Raw genomic sequence first — 26,842 nt, forward strand, 5'->3', positions numbered from 1 at the left:
CAGACTCTCAAATACAGAGAACAAACTGATGGCTGCCTAAGGGGAAGAGAGAGGCAAAACAGGTGAGGGGGTTAAGAAGTACAGACTTCCACTTATAATAAGTTATGGGGATGGAAAATACAGCACAGGGAATACTATCAATAATAATAATTTTGTATAGTGAAAGATGGTGACTACACTTATTGTGAAGATTGCATCATGTATGACAAACAGTGCTAGCCAGTGCTGGCATGCCAGGACCTTGAGCCCACCTGTGCTGTCAAGGTGAAGGCTGAATATAAACAACGGTACTCACTAGTGCCTCTGAGTCTGGAGAAAGTAAGTTCCAGCACTTCCTTCCCTGTTTGTTGAATGCTCTCGGGTTGGTTCAGTGATCTAGGTCCCTTTTGAACTGCAGCTTTTGCCCCAGCATGGGTGAGTCTGTGCATGGGTCCCTCTGTGCTATCCCCTCCCACTGCAGTTTACGTCAGGGTTGGGTTTCCCGTTGTTACGGTGTCTCTGTTTCTCCGGCTGTTCTCTCTGTGGTCTCTCTGACCTCTGTTGTACTGTTCAGCCAGTCCTCAGTTCTGCTTCAGGAGGAACTGCTCTGTATACAGGTATAGATTTGGTGTGTCTGTGGAAGGACGTAAGTTTAAAGGTCTTCTTAGCCACCATCTCAGACCGAAATCTTCCCTGTTTTCTTTGAGGAGTTCTTTGTTTCGGGTCTTACATCAAGTCTTTAATCAATTTTGAATTGATCTGTGTATATGGTGTAAAGTAGGGGGTCCGGTTTCATTCTTTTGCATGTGGCTGTCCAGTTTTCCCATCACCATTTATTGAAGAGACTATCCTTTATCCATTATATATTCTTGGCTCATTTGTTGAAAATCAGTTGACTCTCTCTCTCTCATAAAATAAAATAAATAAATTAAAAAAGGGGGGGTGCACCTGGTTGTGTTAGTTGGTTAAGTGGCCAACTCTTGGTTTTGGCTCAGGTTTGTGAGATCCAGCCTGGTGTCGGGCTTTGCGCTCAGCAGGAAGTCTGCTTGAGGGTTTTCTCTTTTTCTGCCTTTCCCCTTGTGCTCTGTCTCTAAAATAAAATAAATCTTAAAAAAAAATCAGTTGAAGTATATGCATGGTTTTATTTTTGGGCTCTCTATGCTCTTCTATTGATCTATGGATTTGTTTCTATAGCAATACCATAATGTTTTTGATTACTACAGCTTTGTAATACAATTTGAAATCTGGAAGCCTGATTCTTCCAGCTTTGTTGTTCTTAGCATTGCTTTGCTATTTGGGGAGTCTTTTGTGGTTCCAAACAAATTTTAGATTTTTTTTCTATTTCTATGAAAGATGCCACTGGAATATTGATAGGGATTACACTGCATCTATAGATTTCTTTGGGTAGTATGGACTTTCTTACAATATACATTTTCCCATCCATGAATATGGAATATCTTTCCAGTTGTTTGGGTCTTTTTCAGTTTTTTTTTTTTAATCTTTTGCCTTCTTAGTTAAATGTATTCCTAAGTATTTTATTCTTTTTGATGCTTTCATGGCATTTTTATTTGGTTGGGATTTTGAAATCTGGCACATGGGTCATTTCTTCTCAAACCGTCATTCATTTACTGCATCTGAGAAATTTGTTCCTAGAACTGCCACCTGCGTTTAATCTAAAGAGGTAACTGCCACTGACAACTGACCTACTTAGACATAAGTCTCACTTGGAAGCACCCCATGCTGGAGGAAAAGCAGCCTGCCGGTTTCTCAGCTCTCAGCTGGTTTCTCAGCCATGAGGAATCCTAGGTTACCCTGGTGATGAGGCAGAAAACCGCAAAGAGTCTGACCAGCAAAGCAGAAAGGAGGCAAAAGAAAGCCCAACCTAATTTAAACACTATTTGCTCTCATACAATAAAATAGTTATAAACCGTAACTCTGGAAGGATAATTCATGATTGGATAGTCTTTCTAAAAACAAGTCCTCTACATTGTAAAACATCAGCTAATGAAAATTGTAAAGTGCTCAAATAAGTAAATGAAATTTACATCCAAACAGTATTTACAAACAGCCCTTTCGTGAATGTAATTCTTCCTTGGACCTGTATTTTGTGTAGCTCTCTTCCCTCTCATGACTTTGACATTTTGCAGGATTGTACCCTGGTTTTGTTTCATTGTCATGCTTTTATTTTTGAATGTCAATGACACATTAGTATTACCATTGTATTTCTGAAACCTATATCTCCATCTGATCATGCTTTAGTATAAAGTGTTTTATCATTTTCACTCCTTTTAAAAGAGGTACCAGGAATACACTTTTAATAAGACCGGGATTTTAAAAACCAGGAGACAAAGGGCGCTTGGACAGTGAGCCTAGTTTCGTGCATTAACATTGACTAACTAACTGAAAAATGAAGTTTAAGTGACATTTTACATTTTATGTTTTCAGTTTTTAAATAGTTTTAACAATCACTTGATCTAGAACCCTGAATTGTCTGCCAACACCATAGGTCCAATTAGCTTATTTTCAGAAGATCTTTTCAATAAAGACAATCTGCTAAGAAATAAAACAAAGAGGGCGACACTCAAAATTAGTACCAAAGCCCATTTTGGAGGTAGTCAGTGAGCAAGAGTCTCTATTGCATACTAACCAGGACGCTTGTACTTGACCCTGAATTCCTGAATGATTTGCCTCCAAAATTTCCCCTGCAGTTTTCCAGGGTTCTGCATTTACACACAGCAGTTCAGAACCAATACTAACCTAACAGCATTTTCCAAGTAATTGAGAGTGTATTTTTCAGATACAATCTATGCATAATACCATGATTAAGGTACTGTAGGGGGAAATGAAAGCTTAACAAAACCTTACTGAAACATAATTGACTGCCTGAAATCAAGATCACTGAAATATTTAGTATTGTATCTCAGTTTGTCTTAACTACTTTCAAAAGGTATTGGACACTAAAAGCATATGATATGAAAGGGAAAGCTGAGTTCTTGATACTTTGCTCTAAAAATGTTCACTCTTAATCTGAGAAACACGAAAAAAATGTGTTCAGTTCCTCCACATGTAAACCATTTGTCATCCATTCAAAAATTTTTATACTTCATTTCTTCACCAAAAATCTTGTGATGTCTGATCCATGCTTTGATGCTAGAGATTGTCTTCTCCCCTGGCTTCTTTCCTTAGCTTGTCTGGCGGTTCTCTAAAAATAAAAACATATACAAATATACACCTGTTAGGAAAAGAGTACTGGTTTCAGAATCTCAAAAACTTTTTGTATTTCGTTAGTCTGGAAAAATCTACATTACCACCACGTCCACTTCCCAGTGCTTTGCTCTCAGACGGCACATCACGCCACAAGCACAGGATCCCAGTAGCTCTGGTAAGTGCCCTGAGGTCCTGCGTTCACTTAGGACCAGGTGCTTTAGGGAAGCCTTACTCCCCACTGAGACTGTGAATCCCTCATTCGGGGACTACAGGAGGCCCTGATTCTCCTCTAAGTGAGGGCATGCATAAGGCGTCTTGAGATTTCTCACAATGCCGTGCGTGTAAGGCCTACCGGCTTCCTATGCTGTGGGCTCAGAAGCCACTCCCAAGCCAATGCAGAAAAACAAAGTGAGGTAGATCGAAACTGGATTCTTCTATTTCCACAAATAAAATTTCTCATGAGAATCTAAAAAAGTGATTACAAAAAGGGTGGGTTTTCATTTTGCTATATCTTAATTCTCTTACAGGTCTTGAATGTGCTAATCATTTTCACAGCAGAGATATCAGATGACTTTTTTCCCAAAGTTCATGTATGTGTGAAGTTATCCAGGTGGAAGGGGTGGGGAGAGAGAAGAGGGTTAAAACTAAAAATAAAATAAAAAACTCTACTTATATTACAAGATCCTATTTATGTAAGAATTATATTTGTGAAGAAACTGAGGAACCTAAAATATTAAAATAAGGCTAAGAGTGCTTATACAATATGAACACTGGCAAAGGATCTGGACAGTCTTTGAAAGTGTAAATACCACTGATTAGCATTTTTAAAAACCTCAGTATCTTTGGTAAACAAAACAGTGGCATGCCATTCTTCTCCCGGCACATGAGCACTGATGAGCTCAGTTAAGTGGGCTCTCGTCCCCCGACGGGGTTGGGGGGAGAGGCAGAATACAGCCCTTTGGAAAACTGCTTGGACATCAATTCCTATGGTCAAACACTTGACTCCATGATTTTACATCTGAGGGTCTATCTTAAGGAACAATCTCAAAATGGAAAGAACAGTATGTAAACAGGACATGTCAACCACTTCACTGTTCAGTATGGGAATGGCTAAATAAATTATAGCAGACATATGCTCAATAGAATCATGTGTAGCCATTTTGGATGCTAAACATGAACGCTTTTCATGGGAACATGGGAAAATGCTGCAGTCGTGCCACAATTGGAAAAAAGTTAGATATAAAGTTGCATATTGAATGTATGCTTCTTTCTGAGAAAATTTTAATCAGTAGATTCTTTTGCTAGACGGTCTGTTAAAAATTCATCCTAGTTGGTAAATAATACTGTCATATTTTTCCCTCTGGTTTTAAGCAATAGGTAATTAATTGCTCAAAAAGGTGCCAAGGTTAACAGGTTTTGCACTTGGGCCAAGAGTGTAATGTCTGCATGTTGCACTGAGTTGGTCCTAGAAAGAACTTATTAACACTCTCTGACATGTCAGGACATCCTTAGCTGCAAATGCAAACACACCTCACTGCCCCAGTTCACCAGTCTTCTAGGTTGATGGTCTGGGTCTCTTCAACGTCCTGTAAGTTACATTCATTTTCTTCTAGGTGGTGGTGACAATTTCCTGTCCTAGAATGAATTCAAAGGAAAGCAGCTTCTCTTCTGTCTGGGACTGAGAACTTATATCAGCCTCAAGGGGACACTTGGGTGATGAAGGGAATAAAGGCATCTCGGAAGCCAGACGAGGGGTATGGATTCCTCCACTCGGTCTGTTTACAGACCGCTGTGCCAGGCTGAAGTCAAAGGGGCTGCAGAGCCTCACTCACCTGTCTGTGACACACTGTGCAGAGCGTCTGCAGGTTGTCCAGGGAACACTGTCCGCCGCCACCGGACACGGGCTTGATGTGGTCCACCTGCCAGAAATGCCCTTCTCCTGGGTTTCTTATCATTTCATTAAGCTGCAGTAAGAACACAAGATCAGCACTTCTCAGCATACGCTGTGGGAACGGTTGGTTCTGCCTTGTGCAATCATGTTTATACAGCACAATCACAGCGAAAAGTACATTACGATGGCTTTTTATAGCTTTTATTGTGAACAGGAAAAAGCCTCTAGGTTAGCAATTTGAAAGCAATAAAATACGTTTCTGAAAAAGTTCTTTTTCCCTTACCTAACCCATTTTGAAAAAATTACAAGCAAGTATAAAATACCAAGACTCCTGACAGACTGGGAAAAATTACTTGCTTTTGCATCTTTGAGCTAGTTTAGACAGTCAGTAAAGAAAACTGTGAAAAGAATAAGATCAGATTAGAAATAAACCTTCTGAATATTACTGAGTCAAATAATCTTTAATTATTGACCTAAATTCATTTTGTTATTATAAACAGTGAAACAAATATAAATGGCTGTCCCCTGGAACCTCTGTGCCATTCATCTGGGAACCTCCCCGGTTCCATGGACTGGAACGAAGTTTCCACAACAGATTTTTATCACTGGCGTATCCAGAGTGAACAAAGTTACCCACGTAAAGCAACACTGTTTAGGCCAGCTTACATATATACACTTTATATTTTATCAGTGATGACCTACATTAAAATAGGATGTATTTTAACATTTGCCTGAGGCAGTAAAACCAGCTGCCAGCTCAGCGTTGTAGTTTTTTCAGTATGTTAAAGATGAGCGCAAAGCTTGTTTTTATCTGCATGGTCTTGGACAAGGACGAAATTAAAATCGGCTGCGTGCTGCCGGCCAGGGGAACCTGTGTCAAGTTCTAAAGCACTTTGTCAGACACGTGGAGGCAGAGGGACCTGAGCAGCAGTGCCCAGCCCGAGAGGAGCCCTGAGACGCAGCAGGCTGGAGCAGTAAACGCTGTCCGGCTGAGGCCGGCATTGTTCGAAGCACTGAGAAATGGCAGTCTTGTGCATCAAGCAAATGACGCGTTCTTAGGAAAAAAATCCATTTCGCCTGCTTTTTGTAACCAATTCTTTTGCTCTCAACAATCTCTCCTCTGATGGACTAATCCCGATGTGCTTCTTTATTCCTCCTAGCAATTCTCTGGCCAATCACTTGGGGTCAGTCTTCAGCATCCTAAGTTTAACTCTTAAAACAATCACTCCCTCTCCGACTGATCCTCCCCAGTATGAGCCCTATGGTGCTCCCTAGCCTTGGGACACTTTTGTTTTAGTAGCATACTGTGTAATAACTTCTGTGTTCCTGCGTAGTCTGCTTTCACTACGTCCTTGAGTCCTGTCATTGTGTGTCTTCTGGAAGACTCTGCTCTGAGGCTGCAGACAGTCACTGCCGTCTGGCTGACACCCCTGGGATGGGTGCAGTGTGTCCCTCACCAATTAGACAAAAGGATATTTCAGGAACTCTGGGTATCATGAAGGAAATAGTGTATTTCCCTAGCTCTGAAAGTCATGCTAATTCATCTTTGTGGAAATGCTTAATTAATTCTGTCATAATTCGGTGATACTAGGTAAATAAAAATGTCTGATTTGACCAACTGGCAGAAATTTATCCATTATTTTAGTGGGGAGAGAATGGCTCAGGAGTGATTTTTTTAAAATTAAGCACACTACAAAATTAAACAGTTTGGTCTAGTTTGAAACTTAGAACTGATTAGATCACAACATGAGAAACCAGTTGAGTTTTGGAAATAAAAATGAATACTGTTAACTGTTTTCTAAGAACAATATTTTTTTCCATAAATTGCTCTCCTAAAATTACATTTTACAATGGGATGAACATAAATATTTTCTTCTCATTGTAATGAACTATATTTTGGGGGTTATCTGTTTGCTTCTTGTCATTCAATCCTAACGTCATGAAAAGTAAACAACCAGACCATAGGTACTTCTTGATGGAATGTATCATCGGTTAAGATCTCTTCCCAAAATAATTTAATCATTAGAATCTAATTAAGCCACTATATCTTATAACTATTATTCTGGAATTGGGGGACAGGGAAACATGTCAAATAATATCATGAGGATACAGGAAGACAAATCCATAATGTAGGAAATCCTACAGGCAAATGATACAGTTTCTTGAACAATAATGGTGTAAAAAATGAATGGGGTGATATTACAGATTAACTGGAACATAAGAGGTATAATGAACAAATATAGAGTGTGTGTCATATTGTGATCCTAATTTGAACAAAGCAACTGCACAAAGACATTTTGAGACAATCTGGGAAACCAAGCCTGGACTTAGAAAGGAATCATAATTGTGCCGGTGTGATAACAGGTACTGGGGTATAGGGTTATATTTTAAAACGAGATAGAAAGAAGGAGGGTGGAAGGAAATCTGAGAGGCACATAATGAAAGTACTTACAGAGGAAAGGAGGGGCCTCTGGCTGGCTTAGTTGGCGGAGCATGTGACTCGATCTCAGGGTCGTGAGTTCAAGTGCCACGATAGATGACAGATGTAGAGATTACTTAAAAAAAAAAAAAAGGAAATTAAATGTCTGGAATTTGCTTTAAAATAATTCCAGGAGAAAAAGGACTGAGATGAGGGACAAATGAAAATGAAGGCTAATGTTGATAACTGTTTAAGTTGGATGATGGGTCTGTGGGTTGATTATTCTACTTTTGTATGTATGTTTTCTTTCTTTTTTTTTTTTTTTTTTTAAAGATTTTATTTATTTATTCGACAGGATAGAGACAGCCAGCGAGAGAGGGAACACAAGCAGGGGGAGTGGGAGAGGAAGAAGCAGGCTCATAGCAGAGGAGCCTGATGTGGGGCTCGATCCCAGAATGCTGGGATCACGCCCTGAGCCGAAGGCAGACGCTTAACCGCTGTGCCACCCGGGCGCCCCTGTATGAATGTTTTCAAAAACTGCCATATTAAAAAGTTAAAAAAAGAGTGAGCCAATATTCATTACTCAGTACTATGCGGCCTTCTGTCTGCCACATGATTATAATTACCTGTTCCAACGGGAGCTTCGAGATCCAGGTAATGTCCAGAAGATTCTTCCTTTGACTTTTGGGGGCATCTCTCAGACGTAAAAAGAGTTCTTGTGCATTCAGATTACAGAGCTGACATACACCATGTTCAATTTCAAATACTTTGGCTCGCAGGTAATTGTTATTAGATCGAATCCAAAACTCTTCCTGACATTTCAGAGAGCAAAACCGTGAATCCCAAGCATTCACTTTACACTTTTGCTTCGTGTGGCAGGTGGGTTGCTGACAGCGAAGGCAAAGTGGATTTCCTTCACTATCCACAGCCTGCAGATAGCCTTTGGATACAGAAGGCTTCCCAGTGAGGTCAGCTGGGGCCACGCAGGGATTTAGATATGGGACACACACTCCATCATCAAGGAACTTTCTAGAATTGAGCAAAACATGCAATAAGTAACTAATGAACACTTAACACTAGTCTAAATAGTCACTACTTCATATAATCAATGGTATTCAAAGTTTCTATTACTGATAAACAGTAAATGTAGGACCCACAGATTCTATGATTCAGTGTGGAAATAACAGTTACAGTCAGCACTCGATGCTCCATGCCAAATAAAGGAAAGAATGGGGTGTTAAATAAATTCAAATAAATTGGAATACAAATATGCTGCCTCTCCTGGGAATTTAGGTGTCTTCAAGTTAAACAGACTTTGAAACACTGGAGAAGTTGGCAAATGAGAAGTTAGAAAATGCTTCTTCAGGCCGGGAAAGGACAGACTAAGGTGAAACCCCACCTCAGGTTGGGGCTCCCGTGCTCTGTGTGTGTTGGACCACACTCCTCAGCAGGACAGAGAGGCCATTTACTAAGGCTTCCATGACAACGTCTGGGAGCCCCTGCTGGCCCACAGCAGACAGTCACATCCATGGAGTGATAGGGCCAAGGTACTAACAGTATTTTTAGGAGCTGAAACAGAAGACTTGCTAAGTATGTGCCTCCTACAGGTAAACTCAGATTTGACTCAATTAAAATGAGAAATGAAATATGACAGGACATGCAATTTGTTAAAAGGAAAAGGTACATTCCTCAATTATGTTGAAAGGTCCAACACGGAATTACCACACCTGCTTGCCTATTTTCCATGGCTGTTAGAAGTGTTAAAAGTTCCTTGTGATAGAAAGAGCTCATGACTGGGAACATCTAGTGTCTTTGGGTGGGTCACCTGCTCCACCTGGTCTCAGAGTCCTTCTGATTTCTAAGGTGAGGACATCCTAGGCCTCACAGGGTTGCTAGGAGGATGGAGGAGCTACCATATTGTGAAAGCTCTTTCTAACCTGTTAGTGGCCACATCAAGGTAAAGTCTGGTTACAAATATGAATACAGAAATTTAAAGGAGTACACGTAGTACTACTATGTCCTCCTCATAAATGAAACCTTACTGTGTAGAAGGTTCCTGTGGCCCGGACTCCTTTGTGATCAGACGGACATGGCCCCCATCCTTCTTCACCTTGTCGAGTGAGGCTACAGCAACATCTTCTTTGGTGATGTATCTAAAACAATTACATGTTAAGTAGATTTCCTCTCTCTCCTCTAAGAGTTTCTCTATTTCATGCTCAGATTCCTCCTTGTAAAAGCAAGAGGAGAAGAGGCAAGACAGGAGTCTTCATGGTGCTAACACGAACATTAGGGAATATTCCCTACCTTTATATTGGCCTCCACATGTGGGAAGCACATCTCTGTTCCAAAGTGGTTTTTCCATGATTTATTTTTCTAAGACATTGAAGAGTCATTCAATAGCCTCTGGACCAGTTTTCACTTAGGGGACAAGAAGAGTGGGTGCAGGAATAAGAAATGACCAAGTCCTTGCACAACTGACAGCCAGAGTAAACAGCTTGCCACGCTGTGCAGAGAATCTCGCTGCATGTTTACCTCCCTCTTGGCCTTTTCTTCAAGGTTCCTCCAATCACCATGATCAGTTATAACAATATGTCAGCATGCTCGGGTGAAGTGAGGCTCTTTCTAGTTAGCCAGGTTCCATCACATCTTCTATAATCTTAAGGCTATTTCCATTATTATCAGCCATACAGGCTTTATGGAATCTTCCACTGAAATAAAGCCACTCTTGATGTGGGATTCAGAACCTTATTACACAACACTATCGATACCACACAATGGTTTAGGGACTGAAGGTAAAGAGGAAAGTTATTCCAATTAAAGGTGACGGGGGAATTTAAGTAGGTAAAATGCAATTACCCGATTAATTCCTTCTAATTAGCATGGCCCACTTTCTCTGATAGTTTACACTTGTAGTTTTTCTCCTTTTTAATTAGTTTAAACATGAATTCTTCATATTTCCGAGTACTTCTTAATTTGGTATCTTGACAATAAAATTAAAGTTAAATCACGATGGAATTGTGTAATTATAGGTAAGATCTTAGAAATTTGCTTTTCTTTTAAAGTAGATTTAATAATTAACATATTTGCTTCTTTCTATAAACGATTAATTTTTTGACTAGCTGATACACGTACATATTTCAAAACTCAAAAGGCATGCAATGGTGTTTATGGTGAAGAGCAAGGTTACCATCCCTTCCCATTCCCTCCTCCAAAGCTCTCTATGACCAGTTTTTAATACATCCTCTTAGAATTTTTTTCTGTATATCGGCTATACCTTTTATTTTCTCTCTTTTTGTTGACCTATAACTCATATGCTATAAAATTTACCATTTTAAAGTTTACATTCCAGTGCATTCTATCTCATTCACAAGGGTGTCCAACCATCACCACTAATTCCAGAACATTTTCATTACCCCAAAAGGAAACCTGTACTCATTAGCAGTCACTCCTCATTATACTTTTTACTTTTAAAAACCAATGGTAGCACAGTATACACACTAATCTCCACCTTGGTCTTTTTACCTACACATACATCTCAGAGATCTTTCCAGATTAGTACACATGGGTTGCCCTAGTTTTTAATGATGGCATGTTATTGCATTATTTTAATAAACCATATAATATGTTTAGTTTCTGATTAATGGCATTTAGGTGGTGGTGGTTCTAGTCTCTGCTATCACAAATAATGCTATAATATCCCCACACATATTTCTACACATTAAATGCAAGTAGAATAAATTTTCTGGAAGCAGAATTACTGGGTCAAAGGTCTTGGGCACTTTAAATTTGGACAGATTTTGACACATTGCTCTCTCCTTTGGGTTTGTACCAACCAATACACGGGTCCACCAGCAATGCAGGAGAGGACCTGTTTCCTTACACTTAAACTAGCACAAGATATGTCAGTTAAAAACATCTCTGCTAATGGTGATACACATCTCCTTATAGCTTTAAATCTGCATTTCTATGAAGAGTGACTCTCTTCAAATATTTGCATTTCTACTGGTGTGTTTTTCTGAAAGCAAAAGAAAAAATCACAGTGAATTCCTTCAGAATTCTCTAACTTGCCCTTCTGGTTCCTAAATTTCCCACACCCCCTCATCCCCCAATTCTTCAACCATTTTATTCCCTTGACAAAGGCACTTCACTGAAGTATTTCAGTGGATTCTAATGAACTCAAACACTTCCTGGCTTTGAGGGTCAAGGGGATATTAAGCCTTGCCTCAGGTATTATTCAATGTTTAAAAGCTTAGAGACCTAATTCAGTAACTTTAAAAGATGCTGAGAAATCTATTCAGAGATTTAAGAACTAAAAATAACCTTTCCTACAAGAGATTTAAGCACAAAATTCTGGAAACCACAAGAAATAGATCAATCAACCCCAAAGTGGGAGGTTGGCAACTTCTCAAACATGCTTGTGTTACCACCATTTAATTTTCCATTGAGGTTTGCTGGGAAGTTGATGTAAGTATACCACCTCTCAAAAAGATTATGGTAAATCCCAATGTTCAAAAATAGGGAAGGAGAACATTGTCTACTAAAGTAATTCCTGGGTAGGCATGGCAGTAAAAGATGGCAAATTCTGCCTGAAGAGAAGTGTGTGCTGGAAAGTGGCCCACAAGAGTGAAAATAGTGCTGGGCTCTAGGATGCTGACCTGCTTTGGGGGTCAAAATAAATCGCAGGCATCCTGAACCTAACAGGGCTCCAAGGGAAGCAGGCCTGCCTCTGACAAATGGGAACTCAGCAACTGAAACAATAGCTGGTGATCTTGGCTTCCAGTCATATTTAAGATGGAGCTACTCAAAAGCTAACAGCAAACTCTGAGCTCGGATGGGTCCCCCTGCACTGGTGGATATCACTACAGGATAATCTGGCTGGAGATCTAGCCACTGCTTAAAATTAGTGTCTGTGTGTCTTTATTCTAAGGCCATTCCATTTTTTCAAAGAGGAATCCCCTAATCTTCTGCTTGGAAGTAAAACGTGGCTTCAAGTATCCTGGAAGTGAAGAAAGGGGCCCAGGGAGTGTTGGTTTCCAATAGAACGCCTCTCCCTTTATCTGCACTAAGCCTGGTGTTTCCAAGGCTGGTGCCTCCCTGGTTCACATTCAGTAGAAAGTAAACCAGTAGGACAGTGGGAGGGCGAGACATCCAGTGTCTACCTGCTCCTCATAGAGACTTCAATCAGTGCTGTCGTGCAGCCTGATTTCCCACACCTGCTTCAGAGAGCGCCAACTACGCCACGTCTGGGATGTGCTGAGGCTATGCAGCAAGAACCAGTGCGCTTCCCCAAAGCACACCCTCTGCAGGCGCACACGTTTTGTTTTCATGGCTCTGCTAAGTCCATTTCCCTGGAGCCTTTCCCCCCTCTCTTCCTCTCTCTGATCAGTGACCAAGGTCTCCAGATCTACCTCCTAACCCCTCTTCATCCTCTTTCCTCCATTCCCACTGCTCCTAATGTCTCTTAACTTGCATGGGAGGTGTATGTTAAGCCTCTCTCTCTAGGACTCCTGTCCCTGGTATTCAATCACTCATCTAGGTCATGTTGTAAACGGACTTTGCAGATGTAATTTGGGTTACTAAACAGCTGACCTTAAGCAACGGAGCAATTCCAAGCATGAGAAGGATTTGACACACCATTGCCGGCCCTGAGATTTAGAAGCCCATGTGCTAGAACTAGAAAGAAGCCTCTAGAAGCTAATGGCAACCCCCGCCCTGACAGCCGGCAAGAAAACCCAAGTGCTACAATCACAAGGAACTGAATTCTGTCAACAACCTGACTGAGCACGGAAACGGACTCTTCCCAGACTCTCAGTGAGAGTCCATCCAGCCGACGCCTTGAATTCAGCCTTAGAAAATCCAGAGAAGAGAAAGCAGTAGAGCCGTCTCAGCCCTCTGACGTACAGACTGTGAGAGAATACATTTCTGTTGCTTTGAGCTGCTAAGTTTGTGGTGATGTGTTAAGGCAGCAACAGAAAGCCGATGCAGCCTGTTCCTTACTTCAAGTCCTCCCTTTTGATCTCATTTCCCAATTGCTGCCAGAGCGAGCTCTGAAAAACATAAATCCCGACTACTGACTATGCTGCTTAACACATTTTAGTTTTCATGTTATCATTTCCATAAAATTTTTCAGATAACGTCGCGTGTCTGACTTTGGTTTGTACTGATTTCATGACTTTGGCTTTTACACCCAATCGGCCACCCTTCTCAGGTGGTTCTTTAAGTGGTCATCCATGTCTGATGGGGAGGAAACAACATGAAGAGCCTAGAAATGGCTGGAGTGGGCTGTAAATTTAATTAAGAAGGAAATTAAGGTTGTGCAAAGAGAAGACCAACACTGCAACTAAGACGGTGGTGATGACAATGAGAAAATGTAGGGGACTGGAGGAAATATCGAGAGAAACAGCATAGGCATCGTGCTTTTTGTTACACACGACTGGGTCTCTGTATGTGTAGGGGTGTGTGTGCACGTGTGCGTAAATATACGTATCAATACACACACTTATTTTACATGTATTTTTAAAATAAAGTAATAAACATTTGTGGGAAATATCTAAGTACTACAGAAGAGTTTAGGTGAGTCCAAAACTGGCAGCTTGTGGACACGTCCAACTAGTCAAAGGGCTTTAATTGATTCATACAGTATTTTATTTTTAATCTGAATTTGAATGACTTCAGATGGGTTATGCACTTCCAATTTGTCATACTTCTCCCCCCCCTACCTCGACCTTTTCTGGTTTTACACTTGATCTCATGTGTTCATTAATGGTTCCTGCTTTGCTTTTCATCACAGGACTTTGTGATCCAGGCCTAAAGTATAAAGTCCTACCGTCTCCACAACTCCCCTACTATAGGGGCTATAGCAAGACCCCTCATCAGGGGCACTGTCGACATTCTGAAACATAATTGCTTGTTCACCGTAGGATTTTCAGCAGTGTCCCAGGCTTCTAGCCACAACATGTTCCCTGGTTAGATCCCCTAATTGTAACAAACTAAAATGTCTCCTAATATTGCCACCCTGGGGGGTAAAATTGCCCCTAGCGGAGAACTACTGTCTTAGAGAAACCTCTGGTAAGAGTTTCCAGGGTACCCTTCTAGGAACTTCCTGTGTCATAACAGCAATTACATATATCTGTATCTCTATCCTTTTTTTTTAATACTTATTTTTACTCTTAATAATGTATCACAAGTATCATTCCTTATTCTCACATATGAATATACCATATGCCACACTTTGCAACAGCTGAAAGGACTTTTCACTGTATAGGGATACAAGCTGTACGATCAACTGCACCCTCTCACAAATCACTGATGGCTGTTTTTCACCTGTGTGCGTGGACAAGGCGAGAGATCACACACGGATGACGACACAGTACTGGTGTGTGGAGACGGCAAGAGCACAGGGGCTTGTTCTGCCACGTGGCTGTTCAGCTGGGTGCTCCCACGTGGGAGCTGGGCAGAACAGCGGACTGCGCGTCACTGCTCCATGCTGAGGAAAGTCTACAGAGAAGGGGGCCTGAGGTCCCGCAGGGGACAGCTGAGATGATCAGGAAGCCAAGAAAGGAGAGTACATGTATAGAGATTAGAAAGAAACCTGTAATGATTAAGGTAAAACATGGACAGGACACACTTGACCTTTCCTTTCATTTTGCTTCCAGCCATGGGCACGAGACGAGTTCCCTGCCACCCTCTGGGTGCTGCTGTGTCAAGCAGAACTGGCCCCCCTGCTGCATGGCCCCCAGATTCATGCTCCAGGGGTGCAGGGGAGCAGCTCTTCTAACAGGGAAGTGTCTTCCTGTCCATAAATAGTGTCCTGGGCTTGGCAGGTCAGAGGTCGCATCCGCCTGTCACTCTGGCCTCTCTCCTGATGAGTGGGACTCATGGTGACCATGACCCAGAAACCCTGATCTTTTCCAGCAGATCTGATCAAATTCACAAAATATCTAACCATGTTGCTATAACATAAGCTGCTATTTTATGTATAATTTTCTCTTAACTCATCGGGGTTTTGTTAGCAGTTACATGAAATGTTTCAGACCGCCTCCCCCCGTGGAAATAACCATGACAAATAATGACCTACGAAATAAAAAGGAAAGACAGCGCATACCTTTTAGTACTATTTTGTTTGGTTTGCTGCTTTGCGATCTCTTCCAAAGCAAGAATTGGGCTGCAGAAGAGCTGCCCGCTTTTCCTGATGATCTTTTGCTTCATGGCAGTGAGACTACTCCATTCCCGAACAAATCTCAAAATCTGGCAGAAAATGAGGTAATGAAAAGAGTTACCAGCTCACCAGTCATCTTCCTTTGAAAGTAAAGCCCCTTATCACATCAGAAAACTGCTGTTTTATTATATCCCCAAATAGGCTTCTGAATGTCACGATTTAAGGCTTTCTTCAGTTTGATGCATCTTCCTATCTTTACTGTAAAATATCTATGGCCAGTTCTGCAGAGGTCTCTTTCAACCCAAAGACTCTCTAAAGACACATTTCAGGACACCCAGCAGATGTCCTTAGCGCACAGAGGGACCAATGGCAACAATGTGCTCAGCAAGACCAAAAGAGGCCCGGCTGTGAGACGCACAAAGCCAGCAGTGGCCGCGGCAAAAGTGGTTTTGGGGAGAGCGGGTCTTACAGTGGCGGCGGGTTCCAGTGCAACATCTGAGAAATGCTTTGCACCCGACTACCCAAATTCTCACAGGAAAACGGCCAGCAATAAATCTGGGACATTTTTACCAGGGTCGCTATTAACCTTACTTATTAAATACATGTACTGGCTATTTTCTGGGTATCTGAGAATCAGGATTCACTGATACCAGAGAAAATAGCTCACTGCTACCTCTTCCTTTAAGACAGGTGCAGCTGCCCCACGGGCAACGTTTGCTTTCCACTCAAAGGGCAGAAACGTAATCACTATTTTCTTGTAAAAAGTGGTCCACTGCGCGCTGTCAGCCCCGCACGTGCCGGCCCTTCTCAGCAGTGAAGATCAGTTGGCCACGGATCTGGCTTAAGTCTTCCCGAGCAGGTACTTTGACCTACGGTTGTGCGCTGGTGCTTCTGATGATGCCGGAGTCCCCCGGCACGGCATCGTCCCTGCTCTCCGAGTTTGTCATTGTTAGAACTTAACCGTCAGAGATAAAATGAGATTCTGTCACATACAAATATCACAGTTGCTAATCCCGTGAAGGAGAAATTAAACGATGTGAGGATAATTTTATCCACAGAAACAGCAAACCTAGGTGTGATCACTCACCAAGGAAACAGATCTCACGTTTATTCTCAGCACCAAGGTAAACTGTAGGCAGTGCCTGGACTGATGAAAACACGACCAGTGATTTGACTCTGCACCAGGCCATCAGGCAGCTTTGCTTTTATTAAACTCAAAATGGTCTGAAATTATTCAACAGATTTTAACTTAAAACAAATGCACAGGACTAGTCTTACCAGGGAGCGATTCTGTTTCAGCTGAAAGCTTGCTGGTAAGTCTTCCCAAAGGTCTAATTTTATATCCAGAGGAATGAAGTTACAGTTCATCTGATTTCCATCCTGATTATAGATTAGGGAGGCGTTATTAATCCATCTGGTCTGTAGGCACTACTAATTATTTTAAAAGTAAAGAATTATATCATGGCACAATATTCCCAGTCCCCTAAAAGATAAATGGAGGTGACACATTCCAACAAGATTCCACCCACGCAGCTGCCCTGCATGGATGCCGGGTGGACAGGCCCTCTGAATGCCTCCACTGCTTTCTCTCTTAAGGGTAAAAATACCACGTAGAGGGCTGTAGTCAGTTAAACACGAGGTTTAAATAAGAGGATTTCTTTTATAAAGGGGAAGAAAAACCTCTGCATATGAAAAGGTATTGTATCAACAAAAGCTGAACCCATATAAAATTCTCTCAGCGGAAAAGAAAGTTACGGCTTCCACACACACTTTGGAAAAAACACACAAAAAGTACTTAACATATTGATTCAAAGTTTAGACACGTAATGGTTATTCTAAACTCTGAATTGGACTTGGGATTCCGGCTAAAATGAATAGCTCTTTAGGTACTGTTACTCCAACACAGGATGCCCAACAGCTGGTACTGATCTTCCTTTTAAGGGGTTTTCATCCAAATTCCTGCCTTCAGATTCACCTCAGCTCACCTTACAGCTGTGAAAAGACCTGTTCATATGCCCCCTGCCTAGTGTCTCATGTTTAGAAGATTAATTGAATAACATTTAGTGGTAAAAAGATATGCAAGTATTTAGATCATTCATAAAAATGGACTTGAGACTATTAAGAGAGGTGTCAAGAAGGTGAGGTGGCCCACGCGACACAGGCTGGGTGCTGAAACTAGAAGATGGGTCAGCGAGGGCGTGAGTTTGCAGAGACTGCAGTTTCTCTCCTATCTCCACCCAATGGGGTAAAAACATGGATCAGATGATCCAGGATGCCGAGCTTTCACTGTACAGAATAAAGACGGGCTTCTGTACTCTGCCTGGTGTCTGCCTTTTGGTTTCTTGATTTTCAGTCCCCTCTGGGGACCAGTTCTGTTATTCTCACGTGGCGGTCTGAGAACCGCGACCTGGAGCTCTCCCCACACTGGAGATGAGGGTGCCTTAGGCACTGAGACCTGCCTCTACCTGAGCTGAGGAGGCCTCGGTGCTCCCTCCACACCCAGAGGTTCCATACGGTGGATGCAGGTCCTGGCCTTACAGAGAAGCATCATTCACTGCCTAGCTTCATTCCCGGTGTCTTTCTCTTGGCTGTGGTCCCACGACAGAAGCAGCGTGGGGCTTCTGGCATTCACGATCTTAGTCATCTCCTAATTTTCTAGCAATTCCTTCTAATTATTAGTTGGCACTGGAGATGATTACATGGCCCACCATCTATCTATATTTCTACTTGGCTCAATGTAAAATCTGTAACCTAAATTACCTTGAAAAAGGCATTCTTTCAGTAGCCTGGCTCATGAACGTAAGAAGTTACAAATATTATTTTATTATACTTAGAAGACTAGGAATTTGATACTGTACACCGAATAGAAGTATTCATAATCTCAGCGAGTTTTTCCTAGTTTACCTAGGCCAAAGATTCTCACAGGGCCCCTAAGACCACTTCAGGGGATCCACAAAGACAGAAGTGTTTTCATAACAACAGTAAAACAACATCTGTCCTTTTCACCCTCATCCTCTCACAAAGGCACAGTGACATTTCCCAGGGACAGACAGATACGAGAATCCCAATGTCTTCTATTAAGACTCTAGAGAAACTGCTAAAAATGTAAAACAAAGCAGGGGCGGCTGGGGGCTCAATTGGTTAAGCACCCGACTCTGATTTTGGCTCAGGTCGTGGTCTCAGGGTCGTGGGATCCAGCCCGCGTCAAGCTCCTACTGAGCACGGACCTGCTTGTCCCCCTCCCACTGCTCCTCCCCACACACTCTCTCGAATAAATAATTTTTAAAAAATCTGTAAAAAAATGTAAAACAATGCCAACTCTCCTCACTAAATGTTATCTTTCTTTTATAAAATATGTTTCATAAAAATAAGCTATTGACATGAGTATCAACAATGGGTTATTACTATCCTTAATTAATAAATATTTTTAAGTGTTTCCAGTTTAATTTCAAATAGACAAAATATCAACAGATATAACCCTCATGAACAAAAACTCCTTGGGGTTCTCACCAAATTTTAAAAGTTCAAAGAGCTCCTGAGACTAAAAAGTTTGAGCACCACCAACCTAGGCTATGGCACGAATCCGAGCAATCATATTTTTAAAGCTTCCTAGAATTTATTCGACATGGATGGGCAGAGTCAGGCTTCTGCAAAGGGGCTGCGGTTGCTACAAATTATCCATGAAGGAGCTAACTTTTTTTTGGAAGTACAGTTAACACGATGTTACATACGTTTCAGGTGTACGGCACGGTGATTCGACAAGTCTACACTTCATGCTGTGCTCACACACGTGTAGCTGCCACCCGTCACCACACGACACTGTCACATCACTGACTATTCCTTGTGCTGTACCTTTCATCCCTGTGACTCACACCATAACTGGAAGCCTGTAACTTCCACTCCCTTTCATCCTTTTTGGCCACCCCCCACCCTGTCCCCTCTGGCAACCGCCAGTTTATTCTCTGATTTATGGGTCTGTTTCTGCTTTGTTTGTTCATTTGTTTTGTTTTGTTTTTTTCAGATTCCACACATAAGTGAAACCATGCGGTATTTGTTTTTCTCTGTCTCACTTGTTTCACTTAGCATCATACACTCTATGTCCAGCCACGTTGTTGCAGATGGCAAGATCTCGTTCTTTTTTATGGCCACATAATATTCCATTGTGTAGATGTGGGGTGTGTGTGTGTGTAAACCACGTCTAGGAGCTCTTACTGAGAGTTCCTTATGATTAGGCACAATGCTAAGTGATTTACAGGAATTGGCTCATGTTACCCTTTCAACAACTCTTCTCCACATTTTCTAGCTGAGGAAACTGAGGCACAAAGCAGTTAAGTAATATGTTCAAGATTCCACGCTCAGGAACAGATATGAACTGAGGCGGTTTGGCCCCTGAAGTCTGTGCTGTTAACTATTATGCTGTTTTGCCTCTCATTGTTTTTAGATTTAACAAAGGAATTTTAGAATTAGCTTTAAGGAGAAAAAGAAGCAGATACCTATCTCATTGTTAATCAAATCAAGTATCTCCATAAAATGTGAAAAAAAGGAAGCCTTTTGCATGTTTCAAGCTACAGAATCTGCTTGATGCTTACCTTAGTATAGAGGTGAATCCGGTCAGTATTCTTACTTGCACAGAACATTAAGGTACCATATACTGGCGAGTAGTCTGAACTCTTCAACTGTTCTAATTAAGAAGATAAAAAAGAACCTGAAGGCTTACCTCTCTTCTAACCAAAATAGCTTATTTTAATCTTCTACGGGTTAGAATGACGAAAGAGCTATATACAATATATCAACATATTTGACAAAGAACATGTGTCTGCACTTGAAAGACAACTACGATGGTAGGCCATCTAAGACCACATTGGCTTATATGGACACCAGTTGCTTTGCACTTTTGCTAATGACTCCACAAGAGAGAAACAAATTCGGAATTAGCTGAAAAGATATGAGTTATGTATGAGAGAGAATTTCCTGCCACTGAGAGTTGTTATCGGTCTTAAAGGAGTCTAGAATCTGGACTTCTCCAATAGCGGTGTTAAGCTGGGACTGAAGCAGCACCATTTTGGTTGCCAGCAGCAATCCAGCTCTGTGAAAGGCCACTTCAGTGCCCAACTCCCTGTGACCTGGTGCTTCACATTCACAAAAGGGGATATGCGGACAAACTTTTTTTCTGATAATCTTTTATTTACCACTTCTCAGTCTCAGTGACCAATGTATATACAGGAAAGATAGGGTTATCCCAGTGGATCTAAATAAGAATTATGGTTAACACTTAACGAGTACTTGCAATGCGCCAGGTACTGTTCTAAGTACATATATTAACACCCCCTCAGAAATTAGTAGTGCATTTGACAGAGGAAAAAACTGAGGCACATTAACTTGCCCAAGGTCACACCACCAGTAAGAGGACTTAAGACCAGTAATGTGGCTACACAGCCTGTGCCCTTAACCTCTAAATGACCTTCATCATCATCATCATCATTATTTTTATTTTATTTTTTTCCTCAGTGACCTTTTAAAATGTTTCCCCAGATCTAGAAGCCTATGATTTGTCATTCTACTTGGCAATGTCATCATATTTCAATTTTTCTAATCAAGCCACTGGTCATTTTATAAACTTGGGAGTATTCCCATATTTCATAAATTCAAAAATGTCAGCATTTTCCACGCTTTAACATCTCTGTTAAACGTTGGCATGTTGTATAGCCAATAATTGTGCCATTTTACAATAATTGTTGGCCAGGTGGCAGTTGCGAAGTGGTTGTCATTGCCTGAGCACTCATGAGCTAGTCATAACTACAATACTATTGTTATTTCAACACCACACTTAAGTCAAACGCATTGCTTGTTACTACATGAGTTGAGTTTAATTACTTCTAAAATGTCTTCAAAATGTTTCATTATGATTTGGTATTGAAATGAAAAGTGATAAGCGTACTAAAAAATTTTGCATATAAAGCAGGAGAGCATACATTTGATATTAAAGAAGTAAATATGTATCATTGGAGGAATAACCAAAATTTTTTTATATTCTTGCAAAGGAATAACCAAGTTCTTCATGGGACCTAAGGAAAGGAGATCCCTGCAGACAGAGGAAGCTCTCTCACATCTGGATCCTGAGATGTGCAAAGGGTTGCCTAGTACATGCCAAGCACTGCAAATGAGGGCATAAGGACTGCCAAATCCCTCAGGACAAATGAAAGAAACAGCAAAGCAAAAGAGGGTGGTATGATCTGGTCTGGGCTCTCATTTGGGTATTAAGTCATAGTTTAACTTCTAGAGTTTCTTTCTTTCTGAATGTACATAAAACAAGTGCATCGTATAATCATTCTATCTTCAGATCCTTTGAAGGACCACGGTTAATGCGTTAATATTTAAAGCTCAGAAGTCATTCTCTGATAAAAAGCATTATAGGATTGATTCCAAATCAGTTGGTATTCTTGGTAGCTAGCAGCTACATCAGGGAACATATTTCTCTTTTCATTGTTTCCATGAAGCGTGATTTAATGGTTTGAGACTAGAGATGACGCATCTTGTGAAGACACAGCCATCCTTCCAGACCCTTAGAATTCCAGTTAGAACAAAACCACAGTTCCCGCAAAGCACACACCACTCCAGTTCTAGAAGAGCTCCTGTGCAAGGAATAAACATTTGCACATAGTGTGCCCCCTCTGTCATCCCTCCCTTTGTTTTTCATGGAAATCCATGGTACTGGGGAGAGATGAAGCATATTGCTTGCATGGAATTCTCAGCCTAGTGATCTGATAAGTCAAAGAAAGGAAGAGGGGACAGGTCTGGGGAAAAAGTTGGCATTGTCTGGAGTGGATGAGGCCAATGCAAATTTCACTGGCAGAATAGAATTTCTAAAGGTCTAATGATTTTTGAAAAGTATGTGTAAGTAAACCTAGCATCTGCCTTCATCAAGGGATCAATTTAAACTAACAAACCAGAATTTCCCAGCCACAGATGAAGAGACTCATAGCCCTTGAGTTGATGACAATTGCCGGTTGTTTGTTCTCGGTCTGATGTTTAGTCCAGTGAGCCACACGCTGTCCTACAACAAAGGCTGCATCAGCACTTGAGGGAATGTCAGAGCAGGAGGCAGGAAACCAGAGCTATGAAAGGAATGCCCCACCTGAGACTACACCATCTGCCTACCTAAAGACTTAAAATTAACACACCTAAAACAGGGTCCATTCCAAGACATTATTTGAGAAGACCTTGAGGCGTTAGAGGGAAGGAAGGATGAGGGAAAAAGAAAGGAGGATGCCCTGAGCTCAGAAATTCTTAAATGAATGTTTCATTTTAAAGCTATGAAATCTGACTCAATTATAACTGTGTTTAATAGCAACTGATTTAGAAGAAAAACTTCAGCTGCCCCATCTCAGCAGTTTTGGTGTTGTTATAATGAGAACATCAGTCTGTGGGTTACTATGGTCACTAACCGATTAACGCAGAAAATAACCCCAAAGTACTCACCAACTCTGGCGAGCCGGCCCATAACGATAGTGATGTGTGACATATGGGCGGGTATGCACCAACCATCACAGCTTGAAGTAATGAATGGAATCAACCAAAGAGTAAATAAATCCAAACACTACATGACTGGCTCCAAGTGCAGTCATGATTCATACAGTCTTGAAATTATGTACTTTAAGAACGTTTTCTTAAAAAAAAAACACCCAAAATCCTAAATTTAAAATGGGCCAATTATTTGTAGCCATTTAAAAGAAATTCATGTGCAAACGATTAATGATCTGTTAAGTAGCTGTTAATGATATGTCAATCTTACTCTTGTCCAAAAGAACCTCCCAAATATCAAAACCACACCCTCATTCGTGGATGGGCCTGACCTGGATGGGGCTGGGCGAGCGGTCTGGGGGCAGCACGGGCAGCTACGTGTCAGTTCTGCTCTCTGTGTCATGTCTGAATGCCCACAGCTCTGCTCTTCCAGCCATCTGGTATTTCAGTGTACGGTTCCAAATGGCTGGTATTTTTAATATTAAGTCGGAATACAAGGAACCTGGAACGCAGTAGTAGTCACAGATCTATCAAAAGTATTGTCTACCTATGTGCATGGTTAGGATCTGGACACCGGAAGTGGAAACCAGACTTACCATCACCTGGCTGGGGTGTGAGTCCGTCTTCTCTCTTGATTTCCGGTATTTCTTTCTTGCTCTCAGCCAACAGGTTAGGTTCTGAGGGCGCAAGGACTTGTTTTTCACAGTCAGAACTAGTCAAAGTGTTTTTGGAGGTGTCTTTCTGAGGATTACCTTTCCTGTTTTCGTTTTTATCCTGGGTAGAGCTGAGGCTACCTATTTGTAGAATTATGAAAATCAAACAAATAATTTACACACAAATTTAGGTAAAATCATTATTTACTCTAAGGCCAGTCTTTAAAAAGTCACAGCTAGGTCTTATAAAAAGAAACACGGTCAACTATGTTCATTCTCTGGAACACCTGTTGGGAGTCACTAAATGCACCATGTGCAAACGATGGGGTGCTGGACGGGCAGTGAGGAATCAGACAGACAAATCCCTGCTTCCTAGAGTTTCCATTCTAAGTGTCAGAGACAGGCCATCACCAAGGAAGCAAATAAATCAGAGAAAGAGAATAAAGGCCAATGAATAAAGAAAAAGAAATAAAACAAGAGAATAAAGCAAGGTTTTGTAATCAGGGGACGGTGGGGAACAAAGGTCCCCAGTGCCAAGCTCTGGTCGAGTTCCGTCTGAGCTGAGGGCTGTTCAGGAATCTAGGAGGCCCAGCCCGAGGGCCTGTATTCTCAAACTGGATTGTAAATGTAAGCAGAAGCCGTTGAGGGTTTTAAGTAAAGGAATGGAATCATCTGAGTTTTTAAAGGCTCACTCTGGCTGCTTGTACTGGGAAGCCACTGAGGTCTGGGAGAGAAAATGGTAACCTCTGGTGGGTCGGTAGCAACAAAGAAGATGTGGCCAGAATCAAGATAGACTTTGGAAGTTATGCTGGCAGAACCTGACAAATCAAGTGTGGGAGAAGAGAAAGGAATCAAGGACGCTGCCTGGGTTTCTAGCGATGATGAGGGAAGGGAAGATTTAGGTGTTAGGTGTGGTGGTGGTGAATGGAGAACTCTACCTTGGGCCACCTTGAGGTACCATCACACCAGCAGGTGCAGATGAGCCAGAGGCGTACGGACGAGCTGCGGTTCAAGCGGGAGACAGAAGTGTGGGCCTAAGAGCTATAAGATGGCAAGTATGAGCTATGTGGATGTTAGGAACAAAGCACAAGAGGGGCACCTGGCTGGCTCAGTAGAGCATGCGACTCTACATCTCAGGGTCATGAGTTCAAGCCCCATGTTGGGCATAGAGATTACTTTAAAAAAAAAAAAAAAGAACAAGGCACAAGAGAAGGGTTACCTATTGACAAATATTAGTGTTCAGTATATACTATACCAAATTGTACCGAATGTCCTGGAGACCACGTTAGCAACATTTATAGGACTGTAATTTTCTAATATTGCTCCTTTACTTTTTTGGTTTATTTTTTTTTTAAGATTTTATTTATTTATCTGACACAGAGAGACAGTGTGAGAGAGAGTGCACAGACATGGGGAGGGGCAGGCAGAAGGAGAGGGAGAAGCAGGCTTCCCGCTGAGCAAGAAGCCCAACGCAGGGCTCGATCTCAGGACTCTGGGATCGTGACCTGAGCTGAAGGCAAATACTTAACTGACTGAACCACCCAGGCACCCGTCTCCTTTAGTTTTTTGGATTCCGTTTCCTCAAAGTGTTGTATGGCAAACACCGATTAAAAATTCTGGATGAATTAGAATTAATTCTGCTTTTCAATACTTTTGGGGGTACATCCAAATCAGGGTTGGAAATCATTATGCCAAGTACAATAATATTAATCTAATAATTATAACCTTTTTACACAGTAGTATCACTGTTATTTATATGTATTTTTGTTTAATCAGACTTTCATAGTCACAAAAGGAGTTTTATTTTTCCTTAGGTTGCTTGAGAGTTTGCTTATTAAATCAGGGGTCTAGAAACTTTCGCTGTTGCTCTTGTTATCACAAAGAAAAATCAGAACTATAAAACCCTATTAAACTACGATTTTCATTGCTAAATCACTCAACTTACACTTAATGTGAACTGGCATTATTCTGTAGTCATGAGATACTTTATTTTTGTGGTCTAGAGTAGTTGGAAATTGAATGAGATAATGCAAATTGTGAGAGATATTATATGGAATAAGCTTGTGGTTCCAATTTAGTTCACAGACAACAGGTGTCCACGTTACAAATATAACCACCCAGATGGCAGACTTGTCATTTTTGTAGGAACACCCAGAATTGAAAAAGGAAAGGCTCAGCTACTGATTACATTTTCTTTCAGATTAAAACTTAGACATAGGAGAACAAGAAAGACAGGAAGGAACTGCAGTAGCAGAGCCTTTATCTTAGCTGACTCTTTGTTAATGTCACTTCTCTAAAGAGTTCACATATGATGGAAAAGAAGATGTGTACAATTATTACAACTGATAAAATAAAATGATTTCTTCCTGCTTCCCAAACTGTCAACTTGGCCTTTTGAGTTGCCATGAAAATGGTCTCTAAAACTGGAAACAAAAGAAATACTAATGATATTTTTTCTTAAGACAACTTCAGTATTAATAACATTTCAAAAACAAAACATCAAAATAATATCATGCTATAAAAACATACTCTGAGGTATGTATATAATTTCTACTTTTAAAATAGCATGTTTTGGAAAAGAATAAACTCATTAGACAGATACCAAATTGGTTCTTAAGATCTATAGAGGAATTTTTATGATCTGTCATGCAAGAAACAGGACACAACGTATATTTTACTAGGCAAAGAAGCTCCACTGGATTATTTTGCTATTTAAACAAAAATAATCTATAATTTCTTTAAAAAACAAGTATTTTCTACAGGAGAAAGAAAACAGCAGGTCTATGACTATAAGGCATATTTGCTGCCATAGCAACAGAGCTTCTATTCCTGCCCACTGAATTCACATCCTGCTGGCATTAATGAGAAATGTCCATTTGTGCCAAATTAATGCCATGTCACAGACACTCAGGGATATACATTCTTGACAGAACTGGGGGCTTTCCACATTCCACCAGGGATAAATTCAGTCTTCACCATGTAAAGTTCTTACTCTAGCTTAAAAGCTAAAGTCA

General features: G+C 41.1%; 1 protein-coding gene across 2 annotated transcripts in view; it reads right to left on the reverse strand.

Moving 5' to 3' along the window:
* Window positions 1-1,915: 1,915 nt before the first annotated feature.
* Window positions 1,916-26,842, reverse strand: part of ZRANB3 (zinc finger RANBP2-type containing 3) — a 302,241-nt gene continuing 277,314 nt past the window's right edge. The window contains exons 14-21 of one of the 2 annotated variants that reach the window (XM_026510087.4): window positions 23,772-23,969; window positions 20,244-20,335; window positions 16,933-17,034; window positions 15,601-15,743; window positions 9,539-9,649; window positions 8,123-8,525; window positions 5,019-5,150; window positions 1,916-3,181 (exon numbers count right to left, since the gene is read on the reverse strand). In XM_026510087.4, coding sequence (XP_026365872.2) covers window positions 3,083-3,181; window positions 5,019-5,150; window positions 8,123-8,525; window positions 9,539-9,649; window positions 15,601-15,743; window positions 16,933-17,034; window positions 20,244-20,335; window positions 23,772-23,969 — 1,280 coding nt within the window. In that variant the 3' untranslated portion in view covers window positions 1,916-3,082. Of the gene's footprint in view, window positions 3,182-5,018; window positions 5,151-7,529; window positions 7,633-8,122; window positions 8,526-9,538; window positions 9,650-15,600; window positions 15,744-16,932; window positions 17,035-20,243; window positions 20,336-23,771; window positions 23,970-26,842 lie in introns of those variants that run through there. The other variant, XR_008960724.1, reaches the window with a different exon arrangement.

This window comes from Ursus arctos, unplaced genomic scaffold (genome assembly GCF_023065955.2).
Source record: "Ursus arctos isolate Adak ecotype North America unplaced genomic scaffold, UrsArc2.0 scaffold_1, whole genome shotgun sequence".
Lineage (NCBI taxonomy): Eukaryota > Metazoa > Chordata > Mammalia > Carnivora > Ursidae > Ursus > Ursus arctos.